Raw genomic sequence first — 22,417 nt, forward strand, 5'->3', positions numbered from 1 at the left:
CTGGAAATGTCAGGTGGCCAAGAGGTGTAGATGGAAAGGCAGGTAGGACTTGCGCCTTGCCAGTGTTCTTGGCCAAGTCCTGGATGTTACTGATGGAGGTGGCAATCGAGCCACAGCTGCGGGCTCACCGAGGCTCAGGTCTGCAAGAGAAGGCAGCGGGTGCACCGCGCCCCCCGCTTGTTTGTGTCAGCTGGTCGCCCAGGGCAAAAGGACAAGCGGCTTTCTCATCCGGATCCTGGGTCCGGATCCTGGGGCGCAGCGCTCAGGCTGGGGGTGGGGGCGGCGGCGCCGGGCGCTGCGGCCGGGACCAGGGCCGGCCCGCTTCCTCCCGGCCGTCCCGCCCTCCCCGTCCCGGGGTGTCGCCCCGCCCCGCCGGCCGGGCCGCGCTGTCCCCGCCTCCCCTCCCCGGGCTGCAACAGGTGCCTCCGGAGCAGGAAGCGCGCGCCGCCGCCGCTCGGCTCCCCGGGCGCGCCATCCCCGGACCCCGCGTGTGTCCCTGCGAGGACAGTGACCCCGCCGCTCCGCCCGCCTCTGCGCCCCGCTTCCTGATCCCTGCGCCCTCGCCGGCGAGGGGCCCGGGAGTGCGCCGAGCCCGGCCCGCCGCCCTCCCGCCCGCCGCTCGCCCGCCGCTCCGCGCGCCATGGACGCCCCGGAGCCGCAGCCCGACCCCGACGGCGGGGACGCCCCGGGCCACGAGCCTGGAGGCAGCCCCCAAGACGAGTTCGACTTCTCCATCCTCTTCGATTATGACTATTTGAATCCTATCGAAGGTCGGTGGAGGCTCGCCCCGGCCTGGCCCCCGAGCCCGGGCTGGGGCTGGGGCCTGGGCAGTGGCCACGGATGGGGCCCCTTTGCCCCACGCGTCACATTTCCTGGGGGGGCCTGAAGTTGGGGCGGGAGGTTGCCTCTCCCCAGGTGACAGGGAGGGAGGGAGACGTCGGAGACTGCAGCCACCTTTAGAGGGCACTAGGCTCACTCTGCCTGGTGGGGCGTTGGTTTCCAGTTACTTCTCCCCGGGGGACCCTGGTAGTGAAGCAAAAGGGAGCAGGGGTCTCAGCTGGCCACTTGCCCGCTGCTGGTCAGCAGTCTGTGGTGGAAGCTATGGGTTTTGCCTTTGGAGGGAGGAGGTGAGGAAGCCAAAGGATGGAGTTTTTCGGCCGGGACTGGTGCAAAAAGAGGCTGGGGAAGCGGATCCGCCCACCTCCGAGCCCCACTGTGTGCGAGCCGTTGTGGGGGACTTTGCGCTGACTCTAAGGAAGAGGTTGTCTATCTAATGCTAGAGGGTGGTTTGCCCTCCTCTTGGGCGGCTGGCCCATTTCCTCCCTGAGTTCTGCCGCTGCTGTTTGCACATCACCTCATATGCTTCAGGCTGAGCTTTATTAAGTGGGCCTCCCGCCCCATAGGCATCCAGACTGTGGGGGCTTTGGAGGGTGCCCGCCTGTGGTTTCAGGAAGGAGCAGGCTTATTCCTGCCTCAGCGACCTGTCAGTCCCTACCTGCAAGTGCGCGCTGCGCTGGGGGCTGGGGATTTCCCCGCACTGGGCCGTCATTTCACGTGTTTAACAGGAGCCTTGGTCAGAGGAGGTGGTCACACGCCCAGCCTCACTGTATTTTTCTGGTTAGCAGGTTGTCTTGGGAAAAAAAACAGAAGAACCCAACCAGGCTTCCTGATTTTGACAGCCTAGCCCAGCCAGTGCTTGTTGAAGCCTTGGGGGCAGGCCTGTTGGTGACTTCCAGATGCACTTGGGCTTGGCTGCGTAGGGGGAGCAGGAAGGGGTTGTGCTGGCTGGTGTGTGTAGGAGGCCCTTTCCGGACTCTCCCGAGTTTGCTGTTTCCCAGAGATGCTGTGTGAGGCAGAGAAGTTTCAACTTTTCCTCCGCAGAGTCTTCAGGTGAAACTCCTTAGGTGAGGGGCTTGCTTTGACTTCAAAGATGCCCTTCACTCGGATACCAAGTGAAGATGGTAGTTAGTAGTTAGTCTCTATTTTGGCTGGAGATGGAAATAATTAACCAGCCAAAGAGACCAGTTTTCTTGAGTTGCAATCTGGAAGCCATCCTTTGCTTTGAAAAGATACAATTAAGAATCTGCAAACGATCCCTCTAGCATCAGTGGTCTTGCTCTTAGTTAAGATTAAAGTCATGTTTGGAGGGAATACTTACACCCCTCCCAGATTCACAATCAACGGATTTTTTTTTTTTTTCTTTCCTGCAGTGGGGAGATTTCCGGGGAAATAGTTTCCAAGCCAAATCTGATGGGAGGTTCTTTTTATAGTTTTTCTTGGCAAAGGGGTGCTTGGTGGCTGCCAGATGGGTGTCTAAATGACCACGGTGAAGGCCCCAGAACCTATCTTTTAAAAAAATAAACTTCATTTTTGGAAACAGTCTTAAATTTACAGAAAAATTGTAAAGAGAGTACAGCGAACTTTTGTATACCTAGCACCCAGCTCCCCATAGGAGGAACATCCTTCATTAGTAGGATGCATTTTTTATGATTAGTGAGCCAATATTATGATACAGTTTTATGAAGCTAAGTCCATACTTTGTTCAGATTGTCCTTTGTGTGTGTGTGAGCTTGACAGTTTTGAGGAATACTGACTAGGTACATTGTAGAATGTCCTTTCAGTGGGGTCTTATGTTTTTCTCATGGTTAGACAGGGCTATGGGTTTTGGGGGAGGAAGACCACAGAGGTAAAGTGGCCATTTCCATCACGTCATATCATGGGTACCTACGATCAACATGATTTATCATTATTGATGATAGCCTTGATCACCTGGCCTAGGTAACCTTTGGCAGGTTCCTTCACCATAAAGTTATTCCTTGCCAAACGTGCAGGCCAACTTAAGGATGAGGAATTATGCTCTGGAATCTGTAATCACTCCTTACTGGGAAGGCACCGGAAACATCACGGATCAGGAAGAGAAGGGATGTCGTGAGCCTTGAGAGGCTGAAGCGAGCTGTTCCAGATGTGGCTCGGGCTCAGGCTCACCCAGATGCAAATAGCAGTCACTTTTCTCTGTTTCTGCATGATGGAACTCCCCAAGGGTCAACACTAGCCAATGTCTTGCTAATGGGCTTTGTCCCACATGACAATATGTTGATCATACACATGAAGTGTGCTCCTTAACTCTGGGCAGTGGGCTTGGCAAAGGACCAAGGAAGGAAGAGGATTGCTCCTGGGACAGACGTTGTCAGGAACTGGTGATGGCACGTAGGGAACTGGGAGAAGTCAGATGCTTATTTTGTGGAAATTGAGCGTGTGGCAGCTGTTATTAGCTGTGTAGTGCCCCTCTAACCGTAGAAGGTACACACTTCATAGAAGGTTGTCACCTTCATTCTGTAGAGGGGTTGATGAGGTGCAGAGACGTGAAGGAACTCTCCCAGGAAAGCAGAGCTGGTAAATGGCAGAGCTGCAGTGTGAGCCGGCAGTCTGCCCCAGAGCCTGCTTTCTGATCTACTGTGTGAGTTTCCCATCCCCTCACTTGATGAGAGACATGCACAAAGCAGTGAGGGGCCTGGCACCATGCAAGACTGGAGTTTAAAACATTACTGACAAGATGATCTTGGGTGAGTCATTTAATCTTGCTGGACCTCCATTTGCTCCGCTATCACATGATTGAATGATACTACTTACCTCATAAAACTGTTTGCCTTGAATGGCTTAAGCCATTCAACTCAGTTAGCACAGTGTGATTTGTCACTGCTGCTGCTGCTGCTAAGTCACTTCAGTCGTGTCCGACTCTGTGCAACCCCATAGATGGAAGCCCACCAGGCTCCCCCGTCCCTGGGATTCTCCAGGCAAGAACAGTGGAGTGGGCTGCCATTTCCTTTTCCAATGTGTGAAAGTGAAAAGGAAAGTGAAGTCGCTTAGTCGTGTCTGACCCTCAGCGACCCCACGGACTGCAGCCTACCAGGCTCCTCTATCCATGGGATTTTCCAGGCAGGAGCCCTGGAGTGGCCGCCACTGCCTTCTCCGTGATTTGTCACTAGCTTTTGACTAAACCTTTGATTTCGTTAATAGAGGTGCTCAGTTCATGTGAGTCATCATTCACTCACTCATCCGTCTGATTTTTGAGCTCCTATGGTGTTAGATCCTGGGGATGTAAAAGAAAACGAGACCCAGTCCCTGCCCTCAGTAAGTTAGTGCCTCTAATTGTTTTTCTTATCTAATCGCATTGACTACTACCTCCAGCAGCATCTACATAGTAGGGGAAAGTAGGCATCCTTGCCTTGTTCCTGACCCGAGCAGGAGAATCTTCAGTGTTAGCTTTAGAATTGAGGCATATGTATTTATGTTAGGGAAATATCCATCCATTTCTATTTTCATGAGGGTTTTGATTACGAATGGGAGTTGAGTTATGCCACAGACTTTTTAGCATCTATGAAAAAATATGACTTTATTCTAGGATCGCTTATATTAATAGATTTCCTAACATTGAAGCGTTCCTGGTATTAACCCCACTTGGTCACTGTTTTATTTTCTAATGGTGCTGGGCCTGGCATCTCCTGGATAACATTTTTTAAGGTTTCTTTTAGCAGTATTCACCTGGTGGCTCAGTCGGTAAAGAATCTGCCTGCAGTGCAGGAGGCCTGGGTTTGATCCATGGATCAGGGAAGATTCCCTGATGGCAGCTGAATCCAGTATTCTTGTCTGGACAATCCCATGGATGGAGAAGCCTGGCAGGCTACAGTCCATGGCATTGCAAGAGTCAGACGCGGCTTAGCAATTACACCGTGAGTGATGTTTGTAGTGTCCATTTTGGTGTGCTTTCCTTCTCTATGTTCAGAAACAGTGTGGGACTGTTATTGGGACTACCCAGTTTCTCAAGTTGTGATAGGATTCCCCTGTGAGCTCATCTGGACCTGGTGCCTTTTTATGGTGTTGTTCTGTGATAACTTTCTCGACTGTGTCTATGGGAATTGGGCTGTATACATTTTCTCTTTCTACTGGAGTCAGTTTTGGTAAACTTTATCTTCCTAGGAAATCATCCATTTCACCTGAGTTTTCAGACTTATTTAGAAGCATGCAAAGTAAACTCTTATTTTCTTTTGAGGGAAAAAGCTAAATACATAGTAATAGAATGCAGACAGGGCTATGTTAGTCCTGGCTAGGGCTGCTGAGCCCAGCTTGGACGGGAGAGGCATCCTGGCTGTTAGTAGACAGATCAGAAGTTTAATTTTTTTGCATGTGAATTCAACGCATTCTTACTTCTTCCAACTTGTAATACACTGGGAAAGATGGATGGACCATGGGGATCCCCAGTCACCTCCAGAGGGGCCAGATCTTCACTGAGCCATGTTGGGAGGACTTGTTTCTAGTCTGCCTCAGTGAGTCTGGTGTGTCCCTCCCCTGGTAAGCTGATGCGTAAGGCATTAACTTTGACCTTTCAGAAAGGAAAATGGACTTCTGACCATTGCTTATAGTTTGTTCTGCTGATCCTCAAACTCTTTGGGTCACAGACCTTTGAAAGGCTGATGAAAGCCTCAGGTCCCATATGCTGCAGGAGCACACTACACATGTGTGTGCCCTTCTCTGCCTGACAAACCTGAAGTGTCCGACTCTTTGCGACCCCATGGACTATACAGTCCACGGAAGTCTCCAGGACAGAATACTGGAGTGGGTAGCCTTTCCCTTCTCCGGGGATCTTCCCAACCCAGGGATTGAACCCAGGTCTCCCTCATTGCAGGTGGATTCTTTACCAGCTGAGCCACAAGGGAAGCCCAAGAATACTGGAGTGGGTAGCCTATCCCTTCTCCAGGGGATCTTCCTGACCCAGGAATCGAACCTGGGTCTCCTGAACTGCAGGTGGCTCACCTTTATACCGTTTTCAGGTAGAGTCACAGACCCTGCTGCAGCCCATTCTCTAATGTCACCTGCACTTCAACTCAGGGCCACCTGCTCTCCACCCATTCACAGGGCACAATTAAAGCCTCGTTCTTTCAGCAAACACTCATTGAATGCTGGTTTTGTGCCAGGCCTGTGGGAGTACAGAGATGAATGAAATGTGGTCTTGCCCTTGTCTGGCCCCCAGGCCAGCATGGGACACAGCTTGGTAAACAAATAGGGACAAATGAGGTGCTGATATATAGTATCGTGGGCTTTTTTTTTTTTTTGGTGCTTACTAAAAATAGAACTCTACCCTAAGCAAGCAAGCGCTAAACACATGTGACATTCAGAGACGTTGCCGTCTGTGTCGAGTTAAGGACAAGCCTTAATAAGCCTGCTTTGTGCAAATAGTGTCTCCAGGTGCAGCTGGAGAGGTGAAATGAGGGCTGAGTTGAGCAGTGGCCTTGTCCAGGGAGGAGGAAGAGCTAGGGAGAGAGTCGCCTGAATCATTCTCTACTATTGAACACATGTCATCCCAGCTTCCAAATTAAAGGCCGTCTGTTCTCAAGGTGTCCTCAGCTTTTGATCAGAAGTTCTTGTTTAAGTTGCTCAGTTGTGTCTGACTCTTTGTGACTCCAGGGCCCGCAGCCCGCCAGGCCCCTCTGTCCATGGGATTTCCCAGGCAAGAATAGTGGAGTGGGTTGCCATTTCCTTCTCTAGGGCATCTTCCCGACCCAGGGATAGAATTCGTGTCTCTTGCGTTTGGCAGGCGGATTCTTTACCACTGACCTCCCAGGGAAGCCCTTGATCAGAAGTAGAGGCTCTTAAAATCTTAATGCTGTGTTATTTGAGTTGGCTCCCAAGGCTTTTTAGCCCTGTGAGATGATGGGGTTGAATACATTTGAGAAATGGAGTGCTGGTGGCCAGTGGTCCTTAATCCTGGCTACAGACTAGAATCTTTCAGGCATACCCAGGATCCATGAAGTCAGAACTCTTGGGGGCCAGTTCACTTTTGCTGAGTCACAGAAGTATGGCAGGACAGGCTTCAAGCCCAGGCAGCTGGGGTCCTAAGTCCCTGTCCTCAGCAGTACAGCTCAGCCTGAATCTCACTGATCACAGCTTTCCTGGGTACCCTTAATGCCAACATGGGGCGCATTCACCCATGATGTTTTGATATCTATATAATTATCAGTGGAATGTTCACTGCTATTCTAATGGGATTATACTCATAAAATATGCAACAGAAACCCAGGTGGGGAAGGACAGAATATAAACTGGAGTTCTGCTGTTTCTGTATTTCTTTCTTCATCCCTGTGGATTGTCGTGCATGCCTCCTGGGGCATGTGTCCCCCCCAACTCCACAGCTGTAGGCTTAGTAAGCCAGAGCAACAGGACTGAAGTCAGGAAATCCTGGCTTGAAATTCTGACTTAGTTGTCTCTTACTTGCTTGACCTTGGCCAAGCTGAAGTACCTGGCATGAGCAAGCACGCAATAAATCATTGCCTTATAAATGGAAGAAAAGTTGCATAATTCCTTCTTAGTGGTTTGCCTCCAGGCAGGTGATTTTGATCCTCTCTGCTTGTGTTTTCTCATCTGTGAAATGGGGTGATGGCAGGTTCCCACAAGGCAGTGTGATTGAGCGCGGGCAGCGGGGCTGCGTGAAGGTCGGACGGTAGGGTGGGAGCAGGGTGGTGGGCTCTGAGAAACCGTCTGACTCACCCAACTTCTTGAGAGCATTGGGTCCTTGGAGGGGAGAGTCTCTGCCTTGGCCTTTGAGGAATCCTGAGCCTTAAGAGAAGATGCTTTTTGGAGATGAGTCACTGGCCGCGGGGCTTCACTTGGCATCATAGCATGATATCTAACTTATGTGCGATCTGCACGCATGCTCAGTTGTGTCCAGCTCTTTGTGACCCCACGGACTGGAGCCCACCAGCCTTCTCTGTCCATGGGATTTCCCAGGTGAGAATACTAGAGTGGGTTGCCATGCTCTCCTCTAGGGGATCTTCCTGGACCAGGGATTGAACCCTCGCCTCCTGCATTGGCAGGTGGATTCTTTACCACTGAGCCACCTGGGCAGCCCTCTGTAGGGATCAGTTCTGATGAAAAGCTTGCCTGGGGCACGGGCCCCTGCCTCAGCCCCAGAACTAGGCCAGCTGCAAAAGCTTTCTTAGTTGTCCAGACTCTTAGGCTGCAAGGTTCCCTGAGGCTCCTTCTCAGAGAGGTGGGTCCTTCTCAGGTGTCCTGCCCCGGCACTGCGGGACCCCTGAGCGGGGCCAGGAAGAGGCAGCCTTGGGAAGTACAGTGTGATGGATGTCTGTGGTTTCCCCCCACAAAGGGACTTCCTCTCTCCTCCCTCCCCAGCACAGGAAACAGCCACAGGCGCCCCAGAGCTCCGGCCAGACCTGGCTTCCCTGGGCTGGTGCAAGGTTGGGTTTTACTGATTGTTCCCAAACCAAGCTCAGGGAAGAAAGCAAGACTCGCCCTGGGGCTCTTCCTGGGGTGTGTCAGCTTTCCTACCTGGAGGAAAGCCCGCTGCGGTTTCCCCCAAAGCAAGAGGAACAGCCTGTGACGTTTTCCTAAACTTTGTCCAAAATGTGGAAAAGTAGAGACAGTGGTATCATTAGCTCCCATGTTCCCAGCACCCAGTTTCTACAGTTACCCACTGCCGGCCAGGCTTATTTCTCCCCTGCCTCGGCGTGTGCTGTGCATCTCCACTTCTGCTCGCTTTAAATCACATTGCCGATGATAGAATATTTTATTAATAAATAGATTAGGATGTAGCTCTCAAATATAAGGGCTCCTGAGAAAAACCCAATACTATGACCAAACCTAAAAAGCGGTACTGCATGCTAAGTTGACTCCGTCGTGTTCTACTCTTTGCGGCCCCATGGACTGTAATCCGCCAGGCTCCTCTGTCCATGGGGTTCTCCAGGCAAGAGTACTGGAGTGGGTTGCCATGCCCTCCTCCAGGGGATCCTCCTGACCCAGGGATCGAACCCACGTCTCTTAGGTCTCCTGCATTGGCAGGCGGGTTCTTTACCGCTAGTGCCACCTGGGAAGCCCCCAAAGCCATAATATTTCATTTCAAATGTCCAGTGTTTAAACTTCCTGCTTGTCTCACAGGTGTCTTTTCATGGTTAATTTGTTTGAACCAAGATCCAGACAAGATCCTAACATTGTAAATCATTGACATGGCCGTTGCTGCCGCTGCTGCTAAGTCGCTTCACTCATGTCCGACTCCGTGCGACCCCCACAGACTCCCCCGTCCCTGGGATTCTCCAGGCAAGAACACTGGAGTGGGTTGCCATTTCCTTCTCCAATGCATGAAAGTGAAAAGTGAAAGTGAAGTCGCTCAGTCGTGTCCGACTCTTAGCGACCCCAGGGACTGCAGCCCACCAGGCTCCTCCGTCCATGGGATTTTCCAGGCAAGAGTACCGGAGTGGGGTGCCACTGCCTTCTCTGGACATGGCCATTCGATCTCTTTTGTTTTATAAAAACCCCCACCAGTCTGCTTTCTGGCCTTTGTTGAAGAAGCAGGTCGTTTTTCTCGTGCCTGGGTTTTGCCAGTGGTGTCCCTGTGGTGGTGTTTAGTGTTCTTCTGTCCCTTGCCTCTCTCACAAACTGGCATTTGGATCTGAAGTTCTGTGCCATAGACTTTGAGTGCTGTTTTCTTCTGCAGAGAAATATATCCAAGGTAGAGGGGATGCTTGGAGAGGAAGAGCAGAGAGATTGCTTTTCCTGAGTTGGCATTTGGGACCCTCTGTGCGTCCTGACCTGAGGTTTTGAGAAACAAGAGAATTTTCTCACCTGGGCCTGTTTCAGTTAATAAGATACGTTTCTAAAAAGGCAGTGCTTCTATGTGAATTTTAATTGAGCCATGCCTGAGTGAGCTTTCTGAAGGTAAGAAAGTTGCCTGCAAAAGCTCAGGATTTATAAAGGTCCTTATCAAAACAAACCTGCTTGGGCATGCTTAGAAAGGTGGACTGTTAAATGAGCGCGGGGCGGGGTTGGGGGGGCCTTGGCATCTGCGGTGCTTGCGAACGTTATTGTAAAGACCACAGAAAGGGGCTGTTTACCTGCGTGATCCTGAGAAGGTGGGCTCCAGGTGTGAAATCCACAACCCGTGACCTCATCTCTGTTGCCATGGAGAAGGGAGGAGGTCACTGATGCCCGGGGTTGGCAGCAGCCTCTGATGAAGTGTACCCGCCCACCGGGAACAGGGCGCTGAAGTGAAAGCTCCTGGGGATGAGTGTAAATAAAGAAGCCATCTGTCAATCAGGTATTAATTTTAAGTCTCTGCCCCTGGCCAGGGGTTCCAGGGGCCCCACTGTCTTCAAGGGGAAGTTTGCACTTGGATTTCAAGTTGGCTAAAAGAAAGGTGGAAATGAGCTTTGCACTCTGTGTCCGGGGTTGCGGGGCTCAGTGAGGGGCACAGCTCTTTGAGGTACTGCCATAAAGGTGAGGGGGTCTTTGCTGAGTGAGTGGGAGGGATCAAAGCAGAGAAGGCGGCTGGGCCCCTGCTGGCGTCTGCTTGTGCAGGGCCTTGACAGAGGGGCGGGTTAGCCACGCGCGCCCTGTTTCGGAGGGAGGAGTATCTGAGGTCTATTTCTGGTTGATTCTTCTGACCAGATCTTTTCTTCTCCTTTTGGCAAGGAAGTCGCCGGAGCCCTGCTCTCTGCTGTGTGCCGCATGACAAATGTGGAGAGGCTGTCTTCTCTTAGAGAGGGACCTCTCTGAGGCACAAATTCCGTCTCAGATGGCTGTCTTCCTGAAAAACGGAGGCAGCATGGCACGGTGACCGGATAAGCCAAGTCTGATGGTGGCCTCTAGTGGACTGTTACACAGCCATGAAAAAGAGGCCATAACTGCATATGACACGGTTAACTCTCAGACGTAAGGTTGAGATCTACATCACACACATTCCATACGGTTCTATTTATGTCATGGTCAGAGCAGACAAACCCAGGCCATAGTGAGGGAAGGCAGGCGAGTAGGTCCCCCTGAATGAGGGTTATTGGCTGGGTGTGGCCACTAGGGAACCATCTGGCAGGATGGAAGCATTCTGTGTCTTGAATGGTGGGTGCACATTTGTAAAAAGGCACCGAGGCGTACTTCTAATATCTTACAGCATCTAAATGATGTCTCAATTTGAACCCCAGCTCTGCCCCTGGTTTCTTTCAAAAGATTTTTTTTTTTTTTTTGATGTGGATCATTTCTTAAAAGACTATTGAGTTTGTTACAATCTTGCTTCTGTTTTATGTTTTGGCTTTTTGGCTGAGAGGCAAGTGGGATCTCAGCTCCCCAACCAGGGATGGAAGCCCCACCCCTGCATTGGGAGGTGAAGTCTTCCAGACCGCCAGACGAGCCCCTGCTCTGATTGTTCTTGTGACTGGGGCTGAATCCCCAACCCCCTCAGCCTCCCTGGCCCCCTCGGTGACACCGAGGAGTCGATGGTACCTGCCTTCCAGGTGCTTGTCAGCCACGTGGTACACAGGAGAGCTTGAGGCGCAGTGAATGGAGAGAGATGGGAAGGTCTTTGAAGTTCTTGAAAGCATGAGGGCCCCATGGAATGACTCCACCCGGTTCTTTCCATCCCAATTTGAGGACGAGGTGGGGTTTCATGTCTATCAGAAGCCTGGGCCCTGCCCTCCCATCCGGAAGCTGAATTTGAGGCTAGCAGATTCCACACCTCTCCCCTTCTCTTCACAAGGAAGACACGCGGGTGTGTGTTTTTGCAGACAGCCATGCCAAGTCTGATGCTAGGAGGGATTGGGGGTGGGAGGAGCCGGGGATGACAGAGAATGAGATGGCTGGATGGCATCACTGACTTGATGGACATGAGTTTGAGTGAACTCTGGGAGTTGGTGATGGACCGGGAGGCCTGGCGTGCTGTGATTCACGGGGTCGCAGAGAGTCGGACACGACTGAGCGACTGAACTGAACTGAACTGATGCCAGTAGCCAGTCTGTAAGACTTGGAGCTTGCACACTGTCCTGGGCCCTGGGTCTCGGGCGCCTGGCCTCATGGCAGACTGCTTGGGAGGCAGGGCCCAGCGCTCCTTTCTGTCCTGTCTGGTGAAGGTAGACAGCTGTCTTAGCCGGGGCAGGGTCAGCGAAGAGCACGGTAGTCACGGTGGCTTTTTCCAGTGGTTCCACGTTGAAGGAGACAGGATGGTAAACTGCCTTCTTTCCCTTGCTGGCATCTCTGGACCTGACTGAGCTGGATGGAATTTCTCACCTCTCACACCCTGCGTCTGTGTGTGTCATCTCTGAATGACGGGTGTGACCACCTGATTCTCCCCGTCATCATTAACACACACGATTCATTGATTGGGAATCCAATTACCGCCCGCATGTGTATCTGCTGGGGGCCGTAGGGGCATGGGGGGCCCCTTGGAAAGTTTGCTAAGCGCTGAATGTGTTACTCAAAGCGCAATCTGTAACTTTTCAAAGAAGGTCTATAGGTGGTGCAAGCCGCCAGATGCGAAGTCCATCCAGCTTCGGCTTCTCTTGGCGTTTCCTGCAGCCCCGAACACACAGCGGGTTATGAGCGCGGAGGGATGGAGGGGAGGGGCGGGACCCCCGGGACCCCCTCCCTCCTGCTTCTCCCCGCCCTCCTGCTGCACGTGTGAGCCGCCAGGTTGCGGCGTCTTCACGCTGTTGCCATGGCAACAGACTGTGATGTCTCAAACCCAGGGCCCGGGCCTCCCACCACCTCGGGGTGTGAGCGGTGGGTCTGTCGCTTCAGACAGGGGTGGACCGCGGCTCTGGGCCCCAGCTTCCGGCCGGAGGGGCATCCGGCCTGCGGGCCGCATCCTGGCTCTGCTCCTCCCGGCGTTGAAGCCGAGCGCTCCGGCTCCCGCGGGCCCTCCCCCTCCTGAGCACAGACGCCTCCTGGAGCTTCCTGAGCTGGCTTTCTATTTTGGTCATTCTATTCTGCTTCCTGAAAATTCCACCCGCTTGTCGTCCTCGGTGGAGAGAAGATGTTCTCTTGCTGTTCTTTTTTCAAAAGCGATCTGTTGGCCGGTGGGTTGGCGCTGGCGGCGGTCTCAGACTTGGCCGTGTGTCCTTGAGGGTGAGCAGCAGGAGGGCAGGAGCTGGCAGAGAGCGCCGTGTGGCCTGAGTGAGGTTTTTAAATAATCGTTGACTCAGTCCTGGGGCAAACGCAGGGATTATGAGTATTCCAGAGGAAAGGAATCTGTGTCTTCAGTTGTCTGGGGCAGTTTACCCCGTCATGGGGCTCTGCAGCAGTTCCCATCCTGGGGACACCTCAGTTTTCTGTGTTGGGGTGAAGGCATCACGATCCAGGAAATATTCCGTTCTGTGAGTTATGGGGCTGCAGGAGCTGGGCTGCCTGAGGCCGAATCCGGTTTTGCCACTTAGCAGCTGTGCGATCTTGGGCAATTTAACCACCCTCTCTGAGCCTCACTTTCCCCATTTAGAAAATGAGGCCATTATCACCTGCTTCAAAGGGTTCTCCTAAGACAAAGGCTAGTGCGTGTTGAATACAGACTGCTCCTTGGCATAAGGGAGAGGGCAGAGATGGCTCACGGAGAGTCGTTTTTGTTGTTGCAGTTACCTTTGTTGTCCAGTCGCTCCATCATGTCCAACTCTTTGCAACCCCACGGACTGTAGCACGCCAGGCGCCTCTGTCCTTCACCACCTCCCGGAGCTGGTGCAGACTCATGTCCATTGAACTTAGTGTGTCACTAACTCTTTAGTTAGAGTTAGTTGATCAGCTCCAGGTAGCCCAGAAGGACAAAGCATGGAATGGAAGGAGTGTCGGAGGTATTCTTTACCTATTCCACATATTTTCTGAAGGCTAGCGGAAAAAGAGAATTCAAAGTGCTGACCGGTCCATTTTATTTTTATAAAGGTTTCTTCCCTTTTTCTTTTTTAAAAGAAGTCCCTTGGGGGCCGGTGTGTGTCACACTTTAAGTTGTAAAATAAGGGAATGAAAACAGAAAGTGTTAGTCGCTCAGTCCTGTCTGACTCTTTTTGACCCCAGGGACTGTAGCCCACTAGGCTCCTCTGTCCATGGAATTCGCCAGGATACAGGCGTGTGTTGCAATTCCCTTCTCCAGAGGATCTTCCTGACCCAGGGATCAAACCAGGTCTCCTGCATTGCAGGCAGATTCTTTACCATCTGAGTCACCAGGGAAGCCAAACGAAAGCAGAGAAAGGGTTGACTTTTCAACTTAAATGATAATTCTTTCCATAATAATAATATGAATATACCAAAAGGCCTTATTTCTTATTTTGTGTGTTTTGGGTTTCATGTGCATGAGATGAAGTGTCAGGTGGGTACTGTCACCAGCCTCTGCCCCGCATTATACACGAGGACTCAGAGGATGCCAGGTCACACAGCCGGGGTGCAAGGCTGTGGAACCGGGGGCCTCTAACACCATGTATTGACAAAGACCTGGATCTCCATGCAGACGCCCTGCTGCGGTGGGGCTGGAGTGGCTGCCCCAGCCTTCTTGTCTTCCAGTTTCAGAGAGTGGCCAGAGGTCTCCCCAAATGTTCATGGGGCCTGGATGTGGGGTGAGCCCCTAAGAACCTGATGGAAAAGGGAGGGCGGTGGTGATGTGGACTCTCAGATGTCTGTTGCAGAAGCGATTTACCTGCCAGGGCTCACAGGGAGCCGACGTCTCATTTCTGAGTCAGTTTAGGTGTGACTCATGGGCTGATGTTCCCAGCAGTGTTTGGGGCCTTGGCCATGTGCAGGCCCCGGGGGGAGGCCCCAGAGCTGTCGGGCCTGGAGCAGGGGTTCCTAGCTGGACAGGATTCTGCCTGGCAGGAGAAGTTTGGCAAGCCTGGGATGCTTCTGCTTGTTCAAACTGAGCAAGGACTGGGGATGCCACAGACGTCTAGTCGGCAGAGGCCAGCATGCTGCTAAACATCCTACAGCCTCCACAGCAAGAAATTTTCTAGCCCCAGATGTCAGTATTCTGGTGTGGAGAAGTCCATGGACTGTACAGTCCATGGGGTTGCAAAGAATCGGACACGACTGAGGGACTTTCACTTCACTTAAATGTCAGTAGTCCTGGGGTTGAGAATCCCTGGTCTCAGGTCTGCTGCGTTCAAGTTGCAAGACCTCAGGCAAGTTAATTCACCTGTTTGAACCTCAGTTAACTTATCTGTAAAAGGGGAGTAAACAGCGCCCATCTCATAGGTTGTGAGGATTAAGGAATGGACTACTTGTAATTTACTTACATCAGAGCCTGCCATATAAATTCTCAATAAATGTTAGCTGCTGCTGCTGCTGCTGTTATTGCTGTTATTATTATCGTTGACCTTAACCTGTCTTCAGAAAGCTCACAGTCTAGTAGGGAGACAAAGAAGTGAATCTGTACTTGATAGACTTCCCTACATGACTCTAAGTTCTGCAACACCGCAGAGTCTGTAGTGTCTGAGCCAGCCTAGAGAAAATCAGGGAGGGCTTTCAAGAGGAGGTGGCCCAAGTTAAATCTTAATGAACAAATAGTGGCTTCCTAGGAGAAGTGAGCAAAGGAGGTATGGAAGGGTGTTCTGAGCTGTGGGAATAGCATGTGCAAAGGCATGGAGGCACGGAGAGCTAGAGCAACAACCTCTGAATCCCCCATCTCTGCTCCGTCCTTTGTCTCTTTCTGAAACTGATGCATCAGGTGTGGGCCAGGTGCCTCCCACGGCATGTGGGATGGTTTTATGCTCTCCTATGGGCACATTACATAAGAGGGCCATCCTCTCGGCAACGCTGCTTCCCTCTAATCTCCATAGGAGTGAGGCCTCCATCAGGTGTCATTGTATCTTTAACGTCTTCGTTTCCTGACCTTTGCCATTTCCTCCTCCCACTTCCAGCTTTGAAAAAATGTAGACTTTCTGGGGTCGTGGAAATGTCCTACATCTTGATTGTGGTAATGGCTACCAGGGCATGAACATTGGGCAAAACTCATTGAACTCTACACTCAAAATCTCTATGTAGAAATGATGCCTTACTTATAAAAAAAATGAGCATCGAGGAGGAAAAAAAAGTGGGCCTGAGGCTGGGAGCCTTGGGCTCGCAACGGTGCCTCTCTTGAATTTAGTAACTTTTATTTTGATTGTATTTTTACCCTCCCTTCTATTTATGGAGGTGACACTAATTTTCCATTTGTGGCAGCGGTGTAAACTTTCCTTAATAAAAAAGTCATATGTGAATGAATTTAAATAGCAAATATTAAGTAAATAATATTCACTGGTGCTACATGAATATAGCAAAGATCATGCAAGTGGTAAGAAAAGCAAGCTCTTTGGAAACCCTTCTGAAAGAATCGGGTGCTTCTGAAATGAAACAAACTTGGCCCAGGGCTGCGTGGGCATGGCGCAGGCTGCAAGGGAGCTGTCTGCAAGGGTGGCAGCTGTTTACAGAGACATAGCGAAGAACCCTAGCTACTTAAAGAAATAGCTGAACGATGAGCCTTTTGTCTGTGAGAATTACTGACAAATGCCCAGGCGACTGAGAATTAAATAATTATAAATTACCTCCATATTCCTTGCTTGTAGGTAAACTTTCAAAACCCTGGGGAGAGAAAAAAAAAAGACACTCTACTGCTTGGATTAATTAAAATCAATGTAAATGCTTTAAATGCTTTTGCTCAACAGAAACTGGCCTTTCTGTTTTTCATTGCTGCCCAAGAGTGTGAGTGATGTGTGTTTTTAAGTTTTCTGTGACTTTCACATCAGCCTGAGGAGGGTGTTTCTGCTAAGATGTAGCTCAGTTTTTCTGATAAGGCTGGAATTTTTGCTAAGAGGCTTTCTGTGTTTTGTTTTGCAGACTGTTGTCAAACGTGGATTAGACCTGGATCTCTTCCTAGATTAAAAATCTATGCTCTCTGACTCCTCAGGAAGGGGTGTGTGTGTGTGTGTGTGTTTGCAGGCCCAAATGCAAGTTGATAATGAACTGCAGCTTTACGAGAATCCTAGACCCTATAGACTCTAGCTAGAAAAATGAAAAGATTTCAGAGCCAGAAGCAGAGACAGATTGGGTTTAATATTGTCCTGCTCCAAATGAGGAGGTCGAGACCTAGAGAGGGTGGGGGACTTTTCCAAGGTCACATGGCTCGTTAGTGGCAGAGAAGGACTGGGACTCAATTCCCTGCTTCCCCAACCAGGTGTCGTTACTCGAGATCGCCTCGTCACCCTGCTCCCCTTGGAACGAAATAAAATAAAAACATGTCTTTTGAAAATTGTATTTCTACTCTCGACATAATACAGAAATCAGAGTCCCCTTTCTGCCTCTGCCCCTCGTTGTTAATACTTAGTTCTTCTCCGTGGAGGAGGTCCCTGTTACCTGAGACTTCCAGAGAAAAACCTACACGCCCATCAGCATTGAGTGTGAGTGTGTGTGTGTGTGTACACACGCACCCTCTGTTCCTATCTATGTGTGCTGTGTGCATCTTTAACACTATCTGGTGGTCATTATATATCAGTGCAAAAAGAACCTTTTCCACCCTTTTATAGCTGCATTATATCTCACTGTACGAATGACAGAATTTAACCCATCCCCAGCCAATGGATAGAAGGTTGCTTCCAGTTCGGAGGGATTAAGAACAGGGCTGGACTAATTAAACTTGAACACATCACATTGCACACAGGCGTGCACCTGCAGGAGATTTCTGAAAGTGCTGTTGTGCGGTTTCAAGTGTACATGTGTTTGGAATTTTGATATTACCAATCACCCCCTCTTGAGGTTCTGTCTGTCTGCCTTTTGGCTTGGATGTTAGCATCTTTGAGTAGCAGTTTAAATATTTCGTGCTTTATTCATTTATTCAGCAGACAATATTTTTGGAGGGCCTGCTTTGTGGGTAATCCTGTCCAGGTGTTAGGGGTCCAGTGGGGCTGGGAGCTGGGGGAAAGGCTGATGATATAAACAAGTAACTGGAGAATTACTGAGTTAGAATTGTGAGGAGTGTGGTGGAGAAGAGCAGGGAAGTGTGTGTGGGGTCTGATCTCGTCAAGAAGGTCAGAAAGACTTCTGGGAGCATGTGCCACTTTAGCAAAACTCCAGTCAAAAAGTGGCCTTAGTTACTGAGAGAAGAGGGCTGGATGGGGTTGGGGAAGGAGCTGTTGAGCCAAGGGAACAGCAAGTGCAAAGGTCCTGAGGAAGAAAAGAGCTTCGCACTTTCTGAGAAGAACAGCCAGCTTGGCCAGAGTCCAGAGAGAGAGGAGAGGCTGGAGAGGCAGGCAGAGGCTCCGCCTAGCCGGCCTAGTTGAGGTTATCCTTTACCCTGGGAGCTGTGGAAAGTTGTTTCTGGGCTCCCACCTGAGGAGGGGCACACCCGAACCCTGTAAGATGAGCTCAGCTAAACCAGATAGCACTTCCTCCAGGGTGGCCGGCCCAGAAAGGGCACAGGGGAAGAGGAGCATCCCTGTGCACAACCACCAGTTCTGCTGTACAGTGCAAAGGCAGTCACGGGCTCTGTGTGAACAAACGGGCGGCTTTGTTCCAATAAAGCTTTATGGACACACACAACCAGCTTTGGTCCATGGGCTGGAGTTTGCCTGCCCCTTAGCAGGATGCGCTTCTCTAAAAAGATAAGATCTGATGTGACATGAGCTGCTAACAGGGGTTAGTGGAGAAAAGATGGCCGGGAAACGGGGTGGAGAATGATCTTTTTGACGGGCCAGTCACAGGAGCTGCGGACTGAGCAGGTGGCTGAAGGAATGAAGCGCAGCAGCCAGGTGGAGGTCGGGGAGAGTTTCCAGGGAGAGGGAACTCCGCAACAGGAGCTGCTTGAAGAATGGGGGACGGAGTCAGCAGGGCTGGTGCTGGGTCAGCCTGGGGAGAGGGGGGTGGGGAGACAGGCTGGGGCCCGCCGGTGCTGAGGGCTGTCCTGGGGACATCTTGGGGACAGCCTTTAAGCTGGATTTCACTTCACAGTGGGCATTTCAATAGATGGCTGCATGGAGAGCAGACCAGAGAGGGCAAGCATAAAAATGGGGAGACCAGAGAGGGGGGAAGCTGGCTCAGTGGGGGAGGGTGGCAGGCGGGGGCGGCACGTGAATTAGTTTGTTTCTGTTTTAATAGAGGAGTCAGACTTAGCTGACGTGGATTTAAGGGCATGAGAGAAGAGAAGAGGCTGACGGAGCAGCAAGAGAGGGTGTGTGTGTGTGGGAGGGGTCTCTGTTGTCTCTTGGAGCTTGAAGGAGGGGCAGGATGGGGTGTTGGAAACAAACAGTAGTTCCCTCGCTAATTTCACCCCCCAGCCGGTGGGTTCTTTCGAGATGGCAGCAGAAACCTGAGTTAGGTGGCCACGATTAAAGAAAAAAATCGGATCATTTTGTATCCACTGATTTTACTAGTTTGGGAGCTCTGTAGTTATGGCTGTCTTTTGGGGGCCGAGTAGCTCATCTGTGGAATTTCCAGTCCTGTTCGTTCTGTGTTTGGGTGACTCCCTTCCCCTCCCTGGACCTCAGTTTCCTCATCTGTAAAATGGCATGAGAGGAGACACGGCTGGGCTGGAAATGACGCCGCTTTTTACACGTGGGCACAAACAGCTAGGATTCGAGCCCAGAGAGGGCTCCACGGCCTCCGGAGCTGGTGTGGCCACCCCCTTGCATTCCTGTCACTGTATCACAAGGGTAGGATGGTCAGTCGGGCCTCTGTCAGTGTTTTTCGAACTGTGGGTCGTGACCCACCGATGGGACAGGAAATCTGTTTAATGAGTTATGACCAGCATTTAAACAAAGTAACCCCAGACAGGAGGATAGATAAGAGTACGTGGGGTAAGTACTGTTTGGGGAAGCTTTTTGTTTCAGTTGCCAGTGAGTATGACGGTGTGAACCAAACTGTGAAATAAAAGGGCACCTCCTTTAAGGGACAGAAGTTTGGAAGCCTTCGGGCAGCCGGCCTTCCAGGTCTCTGCTGAGGCTGCATGGCTTGGGCCAGCTGTGCTCCTGTGCTAAACCCTCCCCGCTTTGGTCTCTGTTCAGGGAATCTGGGATCAAGTTGCCTCAATTTCCTTCTGTGAGAGAAGGAGGTTCTAGCTTTGGGGATTGGCGCGGTGGGGATTTTAAAAAAAGAAAAGAAAACAGGAGGCAAAACCCAACCTGTGATTGCTCTGCATCGGGAGTTGTGTTTTAGAGGCTTAAAAAGACCCCTCCTTCTCTTTCCAGAAGAACCGAGTGCACAGAAGGTGGCCAGCCCACCCTCCGGACTCTGCCCCGATGATGTCCTGGACTATGGCCTCAAGCCATACAGCCCCCTGGCCAGTCTCTCTGGCGAGCCCCCCGGCCGGCTGCGAGGGCCGGATAGGGTGGGGCCCCAGAACTTTCTGAGCCCGGCCAAGCCACCGGGGGCCTCGGGCCTGAGCCCTCGGATCGAGATCACTCCATCCCACGAACTGATACAGGCAGGGGGGCCCTTCCGCGTGAGAGACACTGGCCTCCTGGGCGAGCAGCCGCCCCCGCTGGGGGTGGCGGCCAGCCCGAGGTTCACGCTGCCCGTGCCCGGCTTCGAGGGGTACCGCGAGCCGCTTTGCTTGAGCCCCGCTAGCAGCGGCTCCTCTGCCAGCTTCATTTCCGACACCTTCTCCCCCTACACCTCGCCCTGCGTCTCGCCCAACAACGGCGGGCCCGACGACCTGTGTCCCCAGTTTCAAAACATCCCTGCTCATTATTCCCCCAGAACCTCGCCAATAATGTCACCTCGAGCCGGCCTCGCTGAGGACAGCTGCCTGGGCCGCCACTCGCCCGTGCCCCGTCCGGCCTCCCGCTCCTCGTCGCCCGGTACCAAGCGGCGGCATTCGTGCGCCGGGGCCTCGGCTGCCCCGCTGCCCGGAGCCTCACCCCAGCGCTCGCGGAGCCCCTCGCCGCAGCCCCGGGACGACGGCGCCCCCGCCGGGTACGCCCCCTCGGCCGGCCCCGCCGCCCTCATGGATGCCCTGAACAGCCTGGCCGGCGACTCGCCCTGCGGGATCCCCCCCAAGATGTGGAAGACCAGCCCCGACCCGTCGCCGGTGTCCGCCGCCCCGCCCAAGGCCGGCCTGCCCCGCCACCTCTACCCGGCCGTGGAGTTCCTGGGCCCCTGCGAGCAGGAGGAGAGGCGGAACTCGGCCCCCGAGTCCATCTTGCTGGTGCCGCCCGCCTGGCCCAAGCAGCTGGTGCCCGCCATTCCCATCTGCAGGTGAGTCCGCCTTTGGAGAGGATTTACTCCGTGGGCCTGTTTGAAGAGGAGGTTTTCTGGTGATGAGCATGGGACTCGGGGTGGGCAGGGCTGATTTTCAGTCCAGGCTCTCTCTGTTCTTGGGTGCCAGATCTAGAAATTCTCTGGGGAGAAGAATCTCTGCGTGGCAGTTTTCCCGTCTGTAAAGTGGGTATAAGGGTACCTGACTTCCTGGATGGCTCTTAGGAGGATGCAGTCCTAGGGTGCCTGTGAGTGCTCCCAGGGTGCCTGTGAGTGCTCCTAAGGCACCTGGCATGTTCATTCATTCTCGTATTTAACAAGTATTTATCAAACACCCTCTGTGTGCCAGGCACTATCGACGGGTGTTGGGGAGAAAAGGGTGAACAAATGGGAAAGACATTCTGCCTCCGTGGAGCTGACATTCTAGTAAGCACAAAGGTAGCCTGGACACAGGAAACTTACTACCTTTTTATAAGGAGAACTGACGTTGGTAGGCATCTGCTGTGTGTTTCGATATTGCAGTCAGTGATATGGCGGGCCTCTGAAAATGTGGGAGCCAGAGTCTTCAAGGAGCTTCAAATCTTGGCAAACTGAAGTGTGTAGACTTGGGGTCCCCCGTCTGGATCTGAGTCCTGGCTCTGCCCCTCACAGGCTGTGTGATCCTGGGCATGTGTGTTGCTGCCACCCTGCTATGCCCAGATCAGGCATCACTAGTCATGCAGGGTTCTCTCTCCTTGAGCACCTTTTTGATGCTATGCCCACGGCAGACATTGCTAATCAATCAGCCTCTTCATTCTCATTGAGCACCTCTCTGGGCCTGGGTTCATTACCTGTGAGGTGAAGATAACAACAGTACCTACCTCATTTATTTTTTTTAAGGATTAGATGAGAGAATATATATCAAACTCAACATAGAACCTACATAAGGAGGAGCTCATGAAAGAGACGGCTGTTACTGTTATCAGGGGAATCTTATCATTGTAGAGGAAGCCCTTTGTTGCTTCCTCGTTGATGAGCTGGCTGCTAGGAGACTGAGCTCCCAATAGCTGTTAGAGTGATGATACTGGCGATCGTAGCCACCAGCATGCCAGGATGCTTGCGTGTGCCAGGCACGCTTCTAAAACGCGGTCTGTCTGGATTATCAGGTAATTCTCCGCCAAACCTGGTTTGTTTATATATTTGTCTTCATTTCAATGATAAGGAAAATGAGGGACACAGCAGTTGGGAGCAGATACTGTTTCATCCGGTGAAGAATCAAAGCCTTATGCTGTTACCATTACCCCAGCGGTTTTTAAAGTGTTATTTGCTTTTAGTAAACGCAAGACTTTTTTTTTTTTTCTCAAATGTTGAATGTCAAAATCCCCCTACTTCCCTGCACCCCAGACTGAAATGGACTGAACAGAGCTTCTGGTCTGATCTGTCCTCCAGGGCAGGTTCTGAGAACACTAGT

General features: G+C 51.8%; 1 protein-coding gene across 6 annotated transcripts in view; it reads left to right on the forward strand.

Moving 5' to 3' along the window:
- Window positions 1-22,417, forward strand: part of NFATC2 (nuclear factor of activated T cells 2) — a 162,754-nt gene that overhangs the window by 16,177 nt on the left and 124,160 nt on the right. For 2 of the 6 annotated variants that reach the window (XM_088843663.1, XM_055393733.2), the window contains exons 1-2: window positions 370-770; window positions 19,959-20,967. In XM_088843663.1, coding sequence (XP_088699789.1) covers window positions 641-770; window positions 19,959-20,967 — 1,139 coding nt within the window. In that variant the 5' untranslated portion in view covers window positions 370-640. Of the gene's footprint in view, window positions 1-369; window positions 771-811; window positions 12,898-19,958; window positions 20,968-22,417 lie in introns of those variants that run through there. The other 4 variants (XM_088843664.1, XM_055393751.2, XM_055393739.2 and 1 more) reach the window with 4 other exon arrangements.

The sequence above is a fragment of the Moschus berezovskii genome, chromosome 15, assembly GCF_049115385.1.
Source record: "Moschus berezovskii isolate FMDL1 chromosome 15, NW_MosBer_1.0, whole genome shotgun sequence".
NCBI classification, from domain to species: Eukaryota; Metazoa; Chordata; class Mammalia; order Artiodactyla; family Moschidae; genus Moschus; species Moschus berezovskii.